Raw genomic sequence first — 19,771 nt, 5'->3', positions numbered from 1 at the left:
CGCCTAAACGAATCGTCAGGAATTCGAATCTTATTCTGTTACGGCTGCACGTCACGAAGTAATGCATTTGCATAATGTCCGCCCACATTCTCGCGAACAACTTGCTAACTTGTTAACACTTGACACTTACCACTGAGAAACGTCCTGCTCCAATCATGCTTGTGAATCAGTCTCTTGTCGATCAGCCACTTCAACCGTTTCATCATCAGACTCTGGCTCGAATTGGTAAGGTACAATCGATATCATCTTTTCCATGAAGACAAATCTCCAGGGCTGTCATTCCGTCAGTCCGTTATGGCAATGGGCGTTTCGTTTCCGACACGCGCTGTACGCGATAGACTAATCACAAAGGACTGCGCCATCTGGCCAATCACAGCAGTGAGGGCTCACGGAAAGGAGGGGTTTAGAGAGACTGATTCTTTGAACTGCTTCGCACGAGTCGTTTACGAATCATTTAGAAATGAGGTAAAATTAAATCAATTTTTTGAGAAAACTAAAGTGTTTTTTTATTTTTATTTTTTACCTTGCATGCATGTAAACCTGTTTGAGGAGACTCATAAAACAATATTAGCAACCTTAAAAATGGCATAATAGGGGCACTTTAATGCTAATTCAAAAAAACATTTAGTTTTTCATGATACTAAAACAACCAATGCAATGTCTAGATTTTTAGTGCGCAATAAACTAATTCATAAAGAGCTTTTAGATAGCTCTGTCTCTGTAGCCTGTAAGCCAATAAGAGTATGATATGGAGCCAATAGCTTAAAGAATAAATATATGCCGGAATATATAGTGCCACTGCACTTCGGGAAGGTTCAAATCCCGGTTTATGGTCCTTTCCCAGTTCTGTCCTCTCCCCATTTAGTGATGCAGATTTTATTGCACCTTTGCAGTGTATGATTTTTGTTGATAAAATTGTATTACTAATAGTATTCTGATTCATTGAATAGTTTAGATATTTAACAACAAACAACACAGATAATCATAAAAAAATGTCCTTACAAACTTTAAAAAAAATGCCCCTGGAAATCAATTCCAGTGAGTAGACATTGCCCCTTAATTGAAGAGGTCATTTCTGAACCTGTCCTCCTCCACCTTCTTATTTGGATGTGCTTATTTTGTGTGAGCAGCTTCTCTTGCTGACTTGTTCAAATTCAGCTTCTGTATTATCCAAAAAGCACCATAAACAGTGAAAACATGGTCCCTGAAGGTACTCCAGGAAGAAGATATAAATATAAAGATTTATATTTTCAAGACATTTCTCACTTTTACGTCATTTCAAACTTTCTAGCTGACTTTCTAACTAACTTTTCAAACCTGTTCTATAATCATTACAAAGACAATCAATCTTTTTTATATAGGGCCACTGGATCTATAAAGGTTAATAACCTGTGTTGCAGAACACAACAACAAAAGTCTCTTTGGCCCTGTTGACACCTGGTATTAAAATGCATTTTGGTCAATCGGATCACAATTAGATGAGGGAGACACATTCTGGATTTCTTTGAGCTGAGGGTCTATGGGCGTGTGTATATGTGGGATTTTTCCTGATCTTTAGAATAGACATAGAAAGTAGAATAGACATGATTATTTCTAACACCAGAATAGCCAAGGATACTCTGTAAAAGAGTTCATGTACGGTGCAAATCGCAGCATTACAGCAGCTGTCAAACAAGGTTACACTGATGGGGTCTCTGCAGCCACACTGTCCTACCCAAACCGTGAATCTTTAACAAGAACTTCCTGAATGTTAAACAAGCAGAAATGTCTCTGATGGAGGGAGACGTTGGCAACTGGGACATCAGCATCAATGAAATTCAGTGAGAAGACGAGAGGAGACATGGATCAGATGAGCTTTCTCTCTGTATCTTTCTACTCCGGAGGGCAAGACAGCCCCAGGACTTTACATGGATTTCATTACCTGAGCCTCATATCAACCACAGAGAAAATACGGCTAAATTATTTATGGACCAGTGAGACCAACTTAATCAAATATTATATTATTGGGCAATACCACAACATTATTGAGTGTAGGAGAGCTTCATGAACACTAGATGCCCTACAACAACATTATGGTGTCCTTGGAAAACTCATGACATCTGTTTCTATTGTATTTGTGATGTTGACATAACATTTCAAGCAGCCTCAGTGTTCTGCAGTCTGACATGATAAAATTATGACTTTTGATTTTTCTGTGAAGTATTCCTTTAACACTTTAACTGTATTTGTCACATTGCAGGATTCAGTTAACTGCAAAAAACTAAATGTTAATTAAAATGGTGAAAAACCTAAAGCAGTCATATCATTTATTATTATTTTTATTTTATTTTTTTTTTTGCGAAAAACTAAGTAGGTTTTCATAACTGTTTTACCCCCGTTTCTAACCCTTATAATTAAAAAGGCCATTTTTGCTGCCACACCTGTAAGACACCTATATAAATGCCTTCTTCATACTTGAAATGAGATGCATGCTATGCTGCACTCATTTGCAATCTGCAGATTTGCTTTTGGCTACAATATAGTTTTTTTTTTTTCCTGCTCTCGACTTCAGTAACAGCCTCTTTGCATCACATTTTTGTTAACCTGACACACTTTACACTTGTTGTGCAACACAAATAGTTGCAATCAGCCTGAAATGTTTAAAGGACCTCGATAAAAGTGTTTCTAAGACATTTTTGACTTGGGTATTGCAGGATGTGCAGAGTGACAGGTGCTACACAAAGCTGTGTTTTACCCACACACTACTCTTGTCATTTGCTCTTCTGCTGTTAGGAATAATAGCATGTATTCTACTTTCTCATTACCTCAATGTAAAAGTTTCTTATTAGTGAATAGTATGAACGTGCTATTTAAATTTATTAATCTAATATTAATTTAGAATATTAAAACCATTATTACATATTTCATTTCAATTCATTTCTTCAGATCTTGTACATCAGTTATCTGTTTTTGATTTTACATTTAGAATCTTTTATATTATTTATTTATTTTTTAATCTCTGCAGTGTGATTTCTCTCTTTCTCTCTGTCTGTCTCTTCCCTGGGGTTTCAGTACCACGCCAGCATTAATTAAAAGTCTCTCCAAACCGGGCTATTTATATCACTCCTTCATCAAAACAACCTAATGCACCCCACAAAAGAAGCTTTTTGGAGGGGGACGTCCTTCAATTTTTGATCAGAGTACAGCCTAATAAATCATTGACAGAGTCAGGATGGAAAAGCTTGTAAATTTTACTAGCTAGTTTGTCTCTTCTTTACTGGTTCAATGCACTTCCTATCTACTTAGCCCTCAGCCATGCTCTCAGAGGAAGCAAGATCTAGGAAATCTAAATTCATCCCAGCTGGACATTTTTTTTTAAAGCATCAAGCTGTATGTCTCAGCATAACACTAACTGCACTGCCAAAGCAAATCATCGGTTTATAGCAGCTCTAACTAAACAGTGCCTCGAACTCGCACACATACAGTACGAACACACGCAGATGTCCTTTTCAAAACATTCCCAGTTGCTATGATACCACAGATACGGTATTAGCATTGGATATTAATTGGATTTCATAGTTCAGATGTGACTTTCCAATACAGAGTTAGAGGAGGACATCAGGCAGGGTGTGTGTATGTATGTGTGTTCATGTATATAAACTGATGCAGTAGCATATTTTGCAAGAAATGCAATACAGCAGTTTTATTGCTTACAGGTCTCTATGAACATTTGTCATAATTATAGCATGTGCACATGTACACACACACACACACACACACACACACACAATGTTTGTATTGGATGGTTTAGTGAGGGCCGTTTTCCTGAACGGGATCCTATAAATGAAGCGCTGTTCAGCACCTGGCCTCAGGGATCCAAATAATTGTAACACTGTGTCACATAAATTATTTTCCCCCACTTCATTTCCATTCTGGCTGACTGGGTTTGGTCTTGACAGCGTGTGCTGGTGAGCCAGAGCAACTGGAGCAAATAAAACCGTTCTCTCTCTTCCTCTGCCTTCTCCATATTTCATCCTGCACACCTCTCCCTCTATTCCTTCTCAGCCACCATGCTCCATTTGTTTGAAATTTTCTCTTCCTCTCTCCCATCTGGCAGACAGGTAGTAAACAATTAAAGCAGATGCTGGGAATAGATTGCACTGATGGAAATGAAAAAGAGAGGGAATAATAAAAACGATAAGAAAATAGAAAAGGAGAAGCCTCACTTTGTTCCTGTCTGGCTGGCGAGGTGTGGTTGAGGCGGTCTAATGAATCCATGCTGCCCTCTTTCAGCACGTAATCGAAGCTCAAGATGAACATCATGACAACACCCTCTTGGTTCTTCACCGGAATGATGTGTGTCGCACACAAGAAGTCTGATCCTGTGGACAAAAACAATTTATTCATTATCTTTTGGTTTAGATAGCAAAACAAATCCAACCATTGACCTGTGATTAACTAAGATTCTTCATATTAATTAGCTTAATTAGCATAGGTGTACTGATAAATACACAGAGGTTGTGTAGAGCAGGTTACATTTGCTACTTTACTACACAAACAAACATGCAGTTTTGGGTGTAGATGTTGACGCTTATTCAGTTTGACGGTTCAGTATTCATTTCTGACAGGCAAAGATGAGGGTCACCATGGCAACTATAGGGCAAGACGACCCTTGAGATAAAGCACAATGGAGCTGTGACTCTGATTTGTCTTCACATTTGATAGAAACCTGTGGATTTGAGTTGATCATTACTGAGGCATAAGAGTTATCAGACATACTAATTAGCCATTAGCCTCCATCTCAAGTCATAACTATTATCATTCATTATCATCATTCAGTTTTTCCAGTGCATTTATATGAGCAACTGACTTACAGTAATGTGTCAATGGCACTGGAGTTATCAAACAAGATTACAAACATTGTCACTGAAACTTCAGATACTTGATAGAGTATTAAACTTCACAGCTACTGACACTTTCCCTGTATTTTCTCTTTTCTTCTTCTTTTCTTCACATCCTTGTTCTTTAGAGAGAAACTATTTAGCATAAATTATTTAGCATAAAATCTGGCATTAAAATAACGTCCAAGAGAGCCACAGGATGACATTATTTTTTTCAATTAAAACATTAATAATATCATTTAATGTTGCAAAACAATTTAACTTACTTAAATGCTAACAATTTTGGAATTACAAAAAATTGTTACCTACGACACTCCCAGTTTCCGTAACTAATATATTATAGTTATTGCTAGTAAATAACAAATTAACCTTCTAAACTGTAGTTTCAGTCATGTCCCAAATTTTGGTAAAAGGGTTTTAGGTTTGCATATGCCAGATAAAATGAATAGAAAACATGTCATATTTTTATTTTTAATAATATAATATAATTTGTTTTGACATCCTTAGTAAGCACCTCCTTTCATTGACTAATTTCAAGTTGAAATAGAGTTTTAAATCCTATTTTATACACTCTCAGAAATAAAGGTACAAAAGCTGTCACTGGGGCGGTACCTTTTCACAAGGTACACTTTTGTATCTATTAGGTTCAAACATTTATGCTTTATGTACTAATATGTACCTTTAAGGTACCAAAATGGACCCTTTAGGTACAAACATGTACCTTTTGAAAAGGTACCGCCCCAGTGACAACTTTTGTACCTTTATTTCTGAGAGTGTACCCTATACACTATACATGAAAAGCTGATCTCTGTTCAACTTTGTCACATCACCAACAGTCACTGTCACTCATGTAGATGGAAACTGCGACTTCAGGTCTCTGCAAATCGCTGTCAGTGTGATCACCCTTTCAGGACGATGAGTTCATCTGCTTTGACGGCTACTCTTGTCAGTTTATTGAGAATTATTGCAACAACAATTGGAGAGCAGTACAGAGTTTACCGTGACAAGAATTCCCTGTTCGATTATTCTGGCCTGCAGGAGCAGCCGTTGTGTGTGAGCCTGTACGATCAGCTCAATTTAGAATTAACTTGTTTGAACGATCACATATCAATTAGCAGGACACACAGAAGAAAGAAGTAGTGTTTGTTTGTCTGCTTTATTTGGCCATGTGATCTATAAATAAATCTCAGCTTTCACCTAGTGTGCCCAGTGTTTCTCTGTCAATCTGTGATATTATTAGCAGCTGTGCACACACACACACACCACAGAGCTTCTGCAATCACCACCTGCAGAACATCTATAATGCACAAACACTCACACACACCTGGAACTAACATCACCAATCGGTGCTTAAAGAGCTCAGATAAACAATATCATCATTATGGCAGCTACAATGACACAATTCAATTAAACATCAGCTTCATGGTTATATATCATCTCTGAGGTTTTTTTTTTTTACTTCTGTGCAAAGGCAATTCACAGTAACTACTGTATACATTTGCTCAAAAATGAATTATGATTGACATTAAATCAGTCTATAATGCGTCCAGTGACACAATGTTTTTCAAACCCCCCAAGGGGTAGGCAGAAAAGGAGTGTAAAAGGAGTGTAAAAATAGAAAAGAATAAGAAAAAGAGTATAGAATCACAAAATGAATACTGATACGGTTTCAGAAATTCATGAAACTGTTATTTTTTTTAATGAGAATTGTATTGTAAGCCTTTCAGTAGATTTAAGTTTCTCTTTAGGTTTATATGTCTAACAATACTTTAATGATGCTTTAAATGGCAAATAGTACTTTTTGCCATTTACTATATATATATATATATATATATATATATATATATATATATATATATTAGGGCTGGGCGATATGAGCAAAAATTCATATTTCGATATTTTTTGGCTGATGTGCGGTATACAGTATATATCTCGGTATTTTGTATTTGGATTAAACAACTAAAGTGAATGTAAGCATGAAGGCATATATTATGTGCAAAAAGGGTTAAAATCACATTACATTCTAACATTGTAACATTGCAATCTAAAAACTAAAATAATGCTTTTAAAGCAGAAGTTAAATTTACTAAACTAAAACAGAAAATAATAAAAAAGCACAGACTAATTGAGTAAAAAGGCTATTTTGATTACCCCATTACACTGTACAGTTAGTGCTATCATACAAATACATTTACTTGTCGGTTTAAAATTCTACATATGTCATTTATTTTCCAACTACAAATATTTCAGCAAAATGTATATTTTAGTCAGTTATTGCGCTCCGTCTGTTTGGCGCGCATGCGCGTGGCGGCGCTTGTTCTAAATGGTCTGTGAAGTTTAGCGGAGAAACACAAAGCAAAGTTAAATGCCGAGCGCGCCTCTCCTCGGGAGACCGGTCTCTTCCCCCGTGCATGCACGCTGGTGTCCTCGTGGGTCCAGGAAGGGTGCGTTGAGGGACGCGCGCCACCCAAGATGTGAGCTGCTGAGCCCGTGAGCCGGATGAGAGCCGCACCCGTACGCGGTCATCGGACCAGAGATGTCGGGCCGTATAAGTCCTGCCTAAGGCCGAGCAGGTGAAGAGGAAGAGCCGCCCCTCGTGTCCCGGCCAGAGCGGGAGCGCGTGCGGCCACCGGACTCCGCCCCTTCCTTGGACCCCTTCCCTTCCGGAACACTGCCCTCCTGCACAATCCCCGGTGCACGACGAGGACACCAGATCCCCCTGTTTGGTTGGACACTTCTTCCCCCTGGACACTTTATTTTAGTATTTTTGTTTAATAAAAGCCTCTCCGAGGCCTGAAGCCACACCCACTGTGTCTGTCGTTGGCTCCTCCCGTCACAATATATATATATATATGATTTTTTATTTTTTTGCATGTTTGTCACACTTTAATGTTTCAGATCATCAAACTAATTTAAATATTAATCAAAGATAACACAAGTAAACACAACATGCAGTTTTTAAATGAAGTATTTTATTATGAAGGGAAAACAAAATCCAAACCCACATGGCCCTGTGTGAAAAAGTGCTTGCCCCCTAAACCTAATAACTGGTTGTGCCACCCTTTGCAGCAACAACTGCAATCAAGCGTTTGTGATAACTGGCAATGAGTCTTTCACATCGCTGTGGGGGAATTTTGGCCCATTCTTCTTTACAGAATTGTTTTAATTCAGCCACATTGAAGGGTTTTCGAGCATGAATGGACTGTTTAAGGTCATGCCACAGCATTTCAATTAGATTTAAGTCCAGACTTTGATTTGGCCACTCCAAAACCTTCATTTTGTTTTTCTTGAGACATTCAGAGGTGGACTTGCTGCTGTTTTTGGAATCATTGTCCTGCTGCATAACCCAAGTGCACTTGAGCTTGAGGTCACAAACCGTTGGCCGGACATTCTCCTTCATGATTTTCTGATAGAGTGCAGAATTCATGGTTCCATCAATTATGGCAAGTCATCCAGGTTCTGAAGCTGCAAAGCAGCCTCAGACCATCACACTACCACCACCATGTTTGACTGTTGGTATGATGTTTTTTTATGAAATGCCGTGTTGGTTTTACACCAGATGTAACGGGACACACACCTTCCAAAAAGTTCAACTTTTGTCGCATCAGTCCACAGAATATTTGCCCAAAAGTCTTGTGGATAATCAAGATATTTTTTGGCAAATGTGAGACAAACCTTTGTGTTCTTTTTGGTCAGCAGTGGCTTTTGCCTTGGAACTCTCCCATGGATTCTGTTTTAGTCCAGTCTCTTTCTTATTGTTGAATCATGAACACTGACCTTAATTGAAGCAAGTGAGCCCTGCAGTTCTTTAGATGTTGTTCTGGGTTCTTTTATGACCTCCTCGATGAGTTGTCATTGCGCTCTTGGAGTAATTTTGGTAGGCTGGCCACTCCTGGGGAGGTTCACCACTGTTCCAAGTTTTCTCCATTTGTGGATAATGGCTCTGACCGTGGTTTGCTGGAGTCCCATAGCCTTAGAAATGGCTTTATAACCCTTTCCAGACTGATACATGTCAACTATTTTGTTTCTCATCTGTTTATGAATTTCTTTAGACCAAGGCATGATGTGTTGCTCTTTAAGCATGCTTCACTTTGTCAGACAGGTTCTATTTAAGTGATTTCTTGATTCAACAGGTCTGGCAGTAATCAGGCCTGGGTTTGGCTAGTGAAATTTAACTCGGCTTTCTAAAATAATGTGGTTAATCACAGTTCTTTCATGATTTAATAGGAGGGGCAATCACTTTTTCACACAGGGCCATGTGGGTTTGGATTTAGTTTTCCCTTCATAATAAAAAATTTCATTTAACCCTCTGGGGTCGACAAACGTGTATACGCGTTTTGAGGCAGATTTTCCTGATAAGGCCGAAATGAGCTTGAATTACTCTGCCATTTTTGATCGTACAGATAAGAGCAATACACCATTCGAATCTGTAAGGGGTCTACTTTTATTTGTATACACTCATAATAACAACTAAACTTTGTGCTTTTGAAGAATAAAGAAAACAAACAGGGTGTGCTCTCTGTCTTCTCCGTCTCCGCGAACTGTTTTTAGAAACGCGTCACTAAAATGAACTGTAACTCAGCAAATACTCAACACAGAGACATGAGAAATATATCTATAAGCAAGTCTTATCAAAAACAAACATTCTGTGATGGAGTAATCAGTATGAAACCAACACGATGTTCAGTCTGTCCCGTCTGACTCATTATCTCTAATGAGATCCCGCCCTGGCGCGGCTCGCGCCGTTCATATGTAAATAGCCGCGTGGGACGTGCGCACGTGCAAACGCCCAACACAAACAAAGAAGAGATCCTCATCGCGGCTACTGTTACTGTTCGCGCTGAGTAAAGGCAGGATTTCTCTCGAAAGAAGAACACGATTTCATCCAGCAGAGGAGATCAATCTGATGAGTAAGTAATGTTTCTTTTTTGCATTAGTTAACGTTTTATTGTGACAAACTTGAACAGATTTACTAACAGTTAGTTGGGGTTTTCCCAAACGACAACATGATGAATGCTACGCATCTAAGAATGTTTAGACCATGTTTATTATTAATATTCTGTTCACAAATAGATACAATAATAATTAGTTTCTCAGATATAAAATATCATTTTTTATAGTACAAAGTACATAGTTTTATTGTACAAAGCATGCTTGAGTCTGTGGCTACAAAATCATATCATAGGCTACTATAAAATCATACATACTAGACTATATGACTACAAAATCATACTTGGGTTTTTCCCAAACTATAATTCCTGACTACAATGTTTGAAATCGTGTAAAACATTTTTAATATGAGGGGCAATTCACTGTATTTAAATTTCTTACGGCGCAATGATGTTTTCATGCTCTATATAAAACAATAAAAGTAATATGTGTACACTGTAACATGATGAAAGCTACGAGTCTAAGTATGTTTAGTACATGTTTATTATTAATAGCCTACTCTGTTCAGAAATAGATTTTAATAATGTGCTAAACAATAATTAGTTTCTCAGATATAAGATTTCTTTCTCTTTTTTATGATAGTAAAAAGCATGTGTGAGTCTATGTCTACAAAACCTATATATATATATATATATATATATATATATATACGAACACACACATATACATACATACAGATGTTCCTGATATTAACATGCTCACAAATGTTTTTTTTTTTTGTATTTTATTGAATCAGATACCAGCAGCAGATGTATCCTGATGTCTCTTCAAACTGTTTTCCTCTGAGAGCGCTGTACCAACATCAGATGTTCAACTACACTGATATTCTATGATAAACCAGCGCCTTTTCTACTGATTATGTTTTTTTCTTCTTGGATCCATGGAAAGAAGTAGAAAATCTTAAATAACACACGTAAATATCAGGTATGATTTACTTGTTTCACTTGCTGAACAGAATCTGTTGCAGGAATGACTCAAAGTCTGTTCACATCTCTGTGGTTAGATCAGTGTGCACAATAATGTGTCTTTGACCTTCATTATGTATGTTTTGATTATACTGTGTTGTAAATAAAATACAAATAATTAAAAAAACCCTTTTTTTCAATCTCCTCACATTCTCTCTTACCTGCCTCACAGTCACACTGATGGGCCATTAGGGGCCATTCGGGGAGGGCCCTTTGTCTCTCAGGTGAGACTCACTTAATATTCATGGTCATTGCCACTCCCTCGCATATAGACCCTTGACCACAAAACATGTCTTGAAAATTTTAAATCAATACATTGTTTTCTGTGAATCAGTAAGCAGAATGATTTTCACATAATTTTGAAGTAAATATTCTAGCCTACAAGACTGATTACTCAAAAGTCTTGTTCAGGACTATTTAGTGTGGGTTTTATAGCCTTATTTCAGCTACATTTTTTTCCCCAAAACTTACTAACCACGCATAATATTTTTTTTCTAAAAAATGCAAACATGTACATCCATCTTGGTCACATATTATTGTAGCACAGTTTGTTCTGAATACAAAAAAAATTACATGTTGGTCAATAGTATGTTTTAAGTAGCTGAAATAAGCACAAATATCAGGGCATGTCAAAACATCTCAAGGGCCCCAAAATGACCTCAGACCCCAGAGGGTTAAAAACTGCATGTTATATTTACTTGTGTTATCTGTAATAAGTGTGACAAACATGCAAAAAATTTAAAAATCAGGAAGGGTCCAACACTTTTTCACACCGCTGTATATACACACACATACAGTATATATTTATTCACAGCACAAAGGGGTGTTTAAACATGAAAAATATTTCTGCCTTTATTTTAGGGGGTCCCGCAACAGAGTCGTTATACAGGTGCATCTCAATAAATTAGAATGTCGTGGAAAAGTTCATTTATTTCAGTAATTCAACTCAAATTGTGAAACTCGTGTATTAAATAAATTCAATGCACACAGACTGAAGTAGTTTAAGTCTTTGGTTCTTTTAATTGTGATGATTTTGTCTCACATTTAACAAAAACCCACCAATTCACTATCTCAACAAATTAGAATATGGTGACATGCCAATCAGCTAATCAACTCAAAACACCTGCAAAGGTTTCCTGAGCCTTCAAAATGGTCTCTCAGTTTTGTTCACTAGGCTACACAATCATGGGGAAGACTGCTGATCTGACAGTTGTCCAGAAGACAATCATTGACACCCTTCACAAGGAGGGTAAGCCACAAACATTCATTGCCAAAGAAGCTGGCAGTTCACAGAGTGCTGTATCTAAGCATGTTAACAGAAAGTTGAGTGGAAGGAAAAAGTGTGGAAGAAAAAGATGCACAACCAACTGATAGAACCGCAGCCTTATGAGGATTGTCAAGCAAAATCGATTCAAGAATTTGGGTGAACTTCACAAGGAAAGGACTGAGGCTGGGGTCAAGGCATCAAGAGCCACCACACACAGACGTGTCAAGGAATTTGGCTACAGTTGTCATATTCCTCTTGTTAAGCCACTCCTGAACCACAGACAATGAATCTTACCTGGACTAAGGAGAAGAACTGGACTGTTGCCCAGTGGTCCAAAGTCCTCTTTTCAGATGAGAGCAAGTTTTGTATTTCATTTGGAAACCAAGGTCCTAGAGTCTGGAGGAAGGGTGGAGAAGCTCATAGTTGCTTGAAGTCCAGTGTTAAGTTTCCACAGTCTGTGATGATTTGAGGTGCAATGTCATCTGCTGGTGTTGGTCCATTGTGTTTTTTGAAAACCAAAGTCACTGCACCCGTTTACCAAGACATTTTGGAGCACTTAATGCTTCCTTCTGCTGACCAGCTTTTTAAAGATGCTGATTTCATTTTCCAGCAGGATTTGGCACCTGCCCACACTGCCAAAAGCACCAAAAGTTGGTTAAATGACCATGGTGTTGGTGTGCTCGACTGGCGACAGAGAATCTATGGGGTATTGCCAAGAGGAAAATGAGAAACAAGAGACCAAAAAATGCAGATGAGCTGAAGGCCACTGTCAAAGAAACCTGGGCTTCCATACCACCTCAGCAGTGCCACAAACTGATCACCTCCATGCCACGCCGAATTGAGACAGTAATCAAAGCAAAAGGAGCACCTACCAAGTATTGAGTACATATACAGTAAATGAACATACTTTCCAGAAGGCCAACAATTCACTAAAATTTTTTATTGGTCTTATGAAGTATTCTAATTTGTTGGTGGGTTTTTGTTAAATGTGAGCCAAAATCATCACAATTAAAATAACCAAAGACTTAAAGGTCCCATGACATGCTGCTTTTTGGATGCTTTTATATAGGCCTAAGTGGTTCCTGGTACTGTATCTGAAGTCTCTTTCCCGAAATTCAGCCTTGGTGCAGAATTTCAGCCACTACGAGCCAGTCCCACAATGAGCTTTCCTTAGGACGTGCCATTTCTGTGTCTGTAGCTTTAAATGCTAATGAGGAGGAGAGAGGCGGGACAAGGTGGAGGTTGGGAGTGTGGCCTTAACCAGCTTATGCTACCATGCGCTAATGTGGACAGTGGATGTATTGCAATGGCTCGTAGACACACAGTCGTTCAAGCTTTTCAGTTTGACCCAGAATCTGATCCGGATGGAGAAGCATGGGATGAAGAAGTTGCAACTCAGCGGATACAGCAGGATGTCTCCGAATGGTTAGTTTAAAATATTGTGTCTGGATATGGTACTTTAGTTGGTTTGTTTATGTATGCTGTTACAGTTATTATCATCTAGCTAATGCTAGCCATAGGCTCGGATGAAGGAACTAAAAAAAATACTTCGGTGTTCATTTGTACATCCAAACACTGAGCAACTGCCATGCTTCGCTCGTTTGCAAGCCATGATGTCTCTCGAGGAAAAAAAATATATTGTGCTCACCTCGCAAGGTAGTAGCTCATTTTCTCATGGGCGGGAAAAGCAGAGAAAGGGGAGGCAACCTTTCCCCGTATGACGACATAAAGGGAAGATTCCAGTTTGGGCCATCTGAGCTTTCATTTTCTCAAAGGCGAAGCAGGATACCCAGGGCTCGGTTTACACCTATCGCCATTTCTAGACACTGGGGGACCATAGGCAGGCTAGGGGAACTCATATTAAAGTTAAAAAAACCTCATAAAGTGAAATTTTCATGCCATGGGACCTTTAAACTACTTCAGTCTGTGTGCATTGAATTTATTTAATACACAAGTTTCACAATTTGAGTTAAATTACTGAAATAAATGAACTTTCCCACGACATTCTAATTTATTGAGATGCACCTGTATATGAGGGTGGCAGGCAATTTGGCTCAACCATGCTCAGATTTAGAGAAAACAGAGTGCGAGAACTAATAGAAAATCAAAAGAAATTCAATCCAAAACAGAATTTCAGAGTTGTAATATAGTGTGTTTAGCCTCTATCAGACGGCACAGCTTTGAAAAAAAAAAAAACTCAAAGCTGTGCTGATGAAATTAACATTTTTTCACTATTACACCGTGTCCTAAATATGGAAGTCCATTTCCACAACTTAAGAAAAACATTCATGCCTTAAAAAGTTGAAATTATGAGATAAAAAGTCGAAATTATGACTTTACAACTTAAAGGGTTACTCCACCCCAAAATGAAAATTTTGTCATTAATCACTTACCCCCATGTCGTTCCAAACCAGTAAAAGCTTCGTTCATCTTCGGAACACAATTTAAGATATTTTGGATGAAAACCGGGAGGCTTTTGACTGTCCCATTGACTGCCAAGTAAATTACACTGTCAAGGCCCAGAAAAGTATGAAAGACATCGCCAAAATAGTCCATCTGCCATCAGTGGTTCAATCTGAACTTTATGAAGCGACGAGAATACTTTTTGAATGCAAAGAAAATAAAAATAACAACTTTATTTAACAATCTGTCTCATCTGCGTCACTGTAGTGCCATTTTGGAGAATATCTGCTGGGCGCAAACTGTGTATGATGTTCTGTGTCAGCCGCACCGCACGGATAAGTCTTCTATGTGGGAAAAAATGAGAAGAAGCGTATTTCATGTTAAACTGGTTGTTTTTGAAAGTCGGTGCTTGAAATAAAAGCTTTTTATTTCATTAACGCAAAATGCGTACGCTGTTCTGTGTCAGCCGCACCACAGGGATACACTGTTTTCATTCAAATCAAAGCTTTTATTTCAAGCACCGACTTTCAAAAACAACCAGTTTAACATGAAATACGCTTCTTCTAATTTTTTGCCACTATGTACGGGCCACAAGAGAAATATTTAGGGAATAAATTAAAACAGTTAGCTATATAGCCTACAGTTATCAGCACTTGTTGAAGTAGCCTTGATTAGTCTCTCGTTATCTCTGAGACAATATACGGCGACAGATGCCGAAAGCTCCATCATTACGTTTTTACTTTCACTCTCTGCATAGTGAATTGACCGAGATTAAGACGTTCACCGGCATTAATCTTGCACGTTGCTTGTGTGATATCCATTGGCTAGCCTTCATGGTTTAAAACAGAAATATTTCCAACATTGTGTTGTAAACAATTACCCCTGTACCGAATCTAACCGTGACACCACTGTGTCGTATCGAACCGAACCGTGAATTTTGTGAACCGGTACATCTCTTATATATATATATATATATATAAATAAATAAATAAATATATATATGCCTATAAACTGTATACCAGATTTGGTGTTTTTCATGTTCATTCATTTCACATTTTCTTCCATAAGCCATATTATACCCCAAGAAAACGTTTAACAAGCAACTCAGCGTGTTGTGTTCATATTCTGGGGTATATTCTGCTGGTCTATAAATGGTATACGCTTTATTAATAAGGTGTGTATTAAACTTGGTATTGAAGTAAATTCATTTTAGAATGTCCCGTTTATCATTAGACCACTATCCTGTGACAAATGTGTTTATAAAGTCATTATTTCGAAATGGATGTGTTTATAATCTAATTCATAAATATTAAACCTTTTTAAAATCATTAAATGTACATACTGAGTGACTGATAACATCTTTGTCATGGAATACACTTGTTGGTTCACAGTGAGTTTACAGTTTTAACGTACATATTTGCTTTAATTTATTTTCAAGATCTGAGGTAAACTATCTGTTGTTGCTTTCAGTATGGCTATGACGTAATGCAAAATGATATTTAAACTCATATTAGACACGTTTAACTTTGAATAAAGCACATAATCATCTGAGATTATCCACTGTCATATAGTTCGTATGTTGTTGTTCCAGCCGTGACGTCGTGGAAATAGAAACCATTTCTAAATTAGAAATTTCGTATTGTGGCTAGTTAGGACAAAAACTCATTAACATGGAAAAGATACCTTTTATCGCATGTTGCGGCATCGCAACGCGTGTAGTTAGGACACGGTGTTAGTCATGGTAGACATCATATTTCATTAAACTGGAATAAAAATGTGAGGGATAGACATTAAGTCCGTTCAGTGGGTTGTGGGTATACTGTTGTTTACCTGGGTGCCAATTGTTCAGCCTGGTCAACTAATTAAAAAGGAAATAGATCTATCCCAAATCATACTCCAATTCTATCTACAAATTCATGAATTGCCATCTTTCTGTTAGATAAAGTCTATAGAAGAGTGTGTTCTCTATGGGTTCTGTGCAGTAATGTAGCATCTAGGTGAACAGGTATTTCATATCACAGTATTCTGAGTATTTTCGCACAGCTGGAACACTGTATAGACTAATTATTACCAAGGAATGTAAAGTTTTTAAATAAATGATACTGATAAAGTATACTAACACATTTAAAGTAATCTATCCCTCTCTTTCTGCAGTTGTCGAATGGAATACGAGAGGCAGGTATGCCCAGTGTAAGCAGGCTATGACCAGTGTTGGGTGTAACTAGTTACTAAGTAATTACTTACTGTAATTTAATTACTTTTCCCTTGAAAGAGTAAAATATGGGATTACTCTTATTTTTTCTGTAATTTAATTACAGTTACTTCTTATGTAATTGAACTTAATAATGCGTATAGACTGTAGAACATTTATATACAATACATTAGTGGATTTAACATCAAAATTTAAAGTCTAACCTTAAAATGCATGCTTTTTATGTACCCTTCTGACTTTAAATACTTTGGTAAGTTAATAAGAATACTGGTAACACTTTAGTGTCCAATTCTCACTATTAACTAGTTGGTTATTAGCATGAATATTACTGGGATATTGGCTGTTTATTATTACTTAAAAAGCACATATTAATGTCTTATTCTAAATCCTTAATCTTACCCAATTCTCAAATTTTATTGTCAACTATTTTATTAAGTATTAATAAGCAGTAATTAGGAGTATATTGATGCAAAAGTATAGTTAATAGTGAGAATTGAGCAATTAATAGTGAGAATTGACCCTAATCTAAAGTGTGACCAGAATAATTTATGTAGTTATCCATTATTTATTTGAAAGAATTAAAAGAACTGTTTCATGTCTATAATAAAGACTAAAATCACTAAGATTCTACAAGCTCATCCTAAAAGGTATGTAAAGAATATCTACAAAACGTATACTACAATGAAGTAAATGTTAAATAAACTAGCCTGGAGTGGTATTTTCCAGAGCTTATGATGCCATTTAGATTCTTTGGATATTGGCTTAGCTCTGTGTGGAATAGAATTTATTGCATGACTGAGCATAAATATCCGTTTTACAGCAGAAAATATTTGCGGAGTGCAACAACCTGCCAGTTTTAATCTCAAACAGTCCTGGTTGGTTATGTTCGGCATTAACCTAGGTGAGAGGCAAATTGAGGAAACCATCAGGGAAATTCTTGTTTGCGTGCGTGTGTGTGTGTGTGTGTAGACTGAAAGGACAAGAGAAGCTTAAGAGATTAGCCCTATGGAACTGAATAAGTGCTTTAAAAGCTTGAATTTCATGCTGCTGTGGTGCTGCTTTAGATGAATTAAGTAGTCTAGTGGGGCAGATGAAAAACCTCCAGCAAACTTGTATATATATATATATATATATTAAAAAAAATGTTTTTTTCTCTCCAAAATTAGCAGAAACAAATTAAAAAAATTAAAAATTGACAGTGTGATCGTTCTCCTCTCAGCTCAGCAGTGACGGAAATCAGGCTGATCCTTGCCTTCATCATTCATTTTTGTTTTTATATAGGGATACAATTTATATTATATTTGGTCTTTTGCCTCCAAAATATTTGTATTTAGCGCCAAGAAAACTGATTCGCTGTCAACGTGAGAACGCCCACTAGCGACCTCATCGCCAGCCCCTGACGCCATGCGTCAGAACTTGTCAATTCACTTAACTTATTTTTTTAATTATCATTCATTTAAAATTTAAGGCAATGGGTTTCCTCAATGTTTTTAAGTTAAGTCAACTTATCGCTTTTTACAGTGTACATGTTTGTGCAATGTCGACTTACAGAGGTACTTTAAAATCCGTCCATTACCATGACCTCCATAAATAAAGAATGAATCTGTTGACCCAATGACGTCTTAAAGGGAATATGATCAAGTCATGACAACTGGCCTGCCAATGACAACTGGTATAAAACCAAGCGGCAACCTCCCGCTCCCTCTCTTGAAACCAACACGGAAGTGACTAAAACTGCAATTCATCGACTGGCCACTAGAGGCTGGCTCCAAAAGGGAGTCAGTCCCATTGACCTCCCATTTAAAATGACATAAAAATAAATTTTACAGCAGAAAAAAATATGTTTACAGCCTGGTGCAAAAAGTGGTTTTAGTCTATATAGGTAATTTTGCCCTTCATGACAACTGTGAGGAGGGTGATTTTTTTTTTTATAACTCATCCGTTTAAATTATATTAAGCCTTAAAGTTCTGCATAATTAAGGGCGTGGCCGCTTGAGTGACAGGTGGATTGCCACTCAGCTAGAGAAAACTTGCTAGAGTGTGAAACTTAGAAAAATGGCTTTAAAGATTTTTATTTGTACAGAAAAATGTATTATAGGTAGGACACTGGAAATCTGGCAAATAGATGTTTTAATGAAAATGATCTCAAACTTGATTTTTACCGCTAGCCAATATTGATATTGTACTCTGCACTGTCTGCAAAAAGTGAGATGTCACGCCAAGGCAAAAGGCAGTAATTAACTTCCACATTATATACAATATTTGGGTGCAGATCACCATTTATAGAATCATTATAGTAACATCTGTATAAAATCTAGTGATCATTGGCTAGGCTATAACATCTAGTAATGTGATTCTTTTTTTTTTCTGACCGTAACAACCAGCGAAAAAGTTAAACGTGAGTGGAAACCGTTTTGCAACCAATTTATTTGCAATGTTCGCTAACATTAAATGATGCAAGACATACTTAGCCTATTGTTTTTACATCGAACTGAATTAAAATTGTTTAACATATAAGAACGACTTGTGAATTGATGTGAACGCCAGCAGGAATAATGCTCAAAATGATTGTGAATTAAACATCAATGCATCGAATTAACAATGAATGCAATTAATTAAACATCAACAACAATGGATTTTACAAGTTACGAGTTACAAGAAAAGGTAGGAAAAGGATTTAATTGCGAACAGTTATTGATTTTATGTGTGATACGCCGTCACGGCATTTGAGTCCTCACGTAGCCTACAGAAGTGTGCAGCTCCAGACTGACAGCTGGCACTGAGTGAATAATCTGCATTATAAAAAGAACAAATTTTTAAAGATTATTTATGATTAATTATTGTTGCCAAGTTATATCTAGTCGTTGCTTGTTTACAATGCATTGTTATATGGGGCAGTTTGTTAGCATGATCTATCTAATTTGTTTGTCTAATGAAGTGCCGAGAGATGTATGTATGAAAGTACACAAGTCACGTAATTTAAACGCGGCAGACTTTAATGGACAGTAAAACAAAGGCAGAGTATCGTATAACTCCAGGCTGGCACAGTATTGACGAACGAATGCAAACAAATGCAGCGCTCCAAAACAAAGTC

The 19,771-nt window shown here is 37.2% G+C and overlaps 1 protein-coding gene across 2 annotated transcripts in view; it reads right to left on the bottom strand.

Annotated features, from left to right (window-relative positions):
- kcnh7 (potassium channel, voltage gated eag related subfamily H, member 7) overlaps window positions 1-19,771 on the bottom strand; it is a 70,847-nt gene that overhangs the window by 25,866 nt on the left and 25,210 nt on the right. For both annotated transcript variants that reach the window (XM_058778190.1, XM_058778191.1), the window contains exon 3: window positions 4,206-4,361. In XM_058778190.1, the coding sequence (XP_058634173.1) occupies window positions 4,206-4,361 (156 nt within the window). The remainder of the gene's footprint in view (window positions 1-4,205; window positions 4,362-19,771) is intronic.

The sequence above is a fragment of the Onychostoma macrolepis genome, chromosome 06 (genome assembly GCF_012432095.1).
Source record: "Onychostoma macrolepis isolate SWU-2019 chromosome 06, ASM1243209v1, whole genome shotgun sequence".
Classification (NCBI taxonomy): Eukaryota; Metazoa; Chordata; class Actinopteri; order Cypriniformes; family Cyprinidae; genus Onychostoma; species Onychostoma macrolepis.
This window is presented reverse-complemented; position numbering and strand designations above follow the sequence as displayed.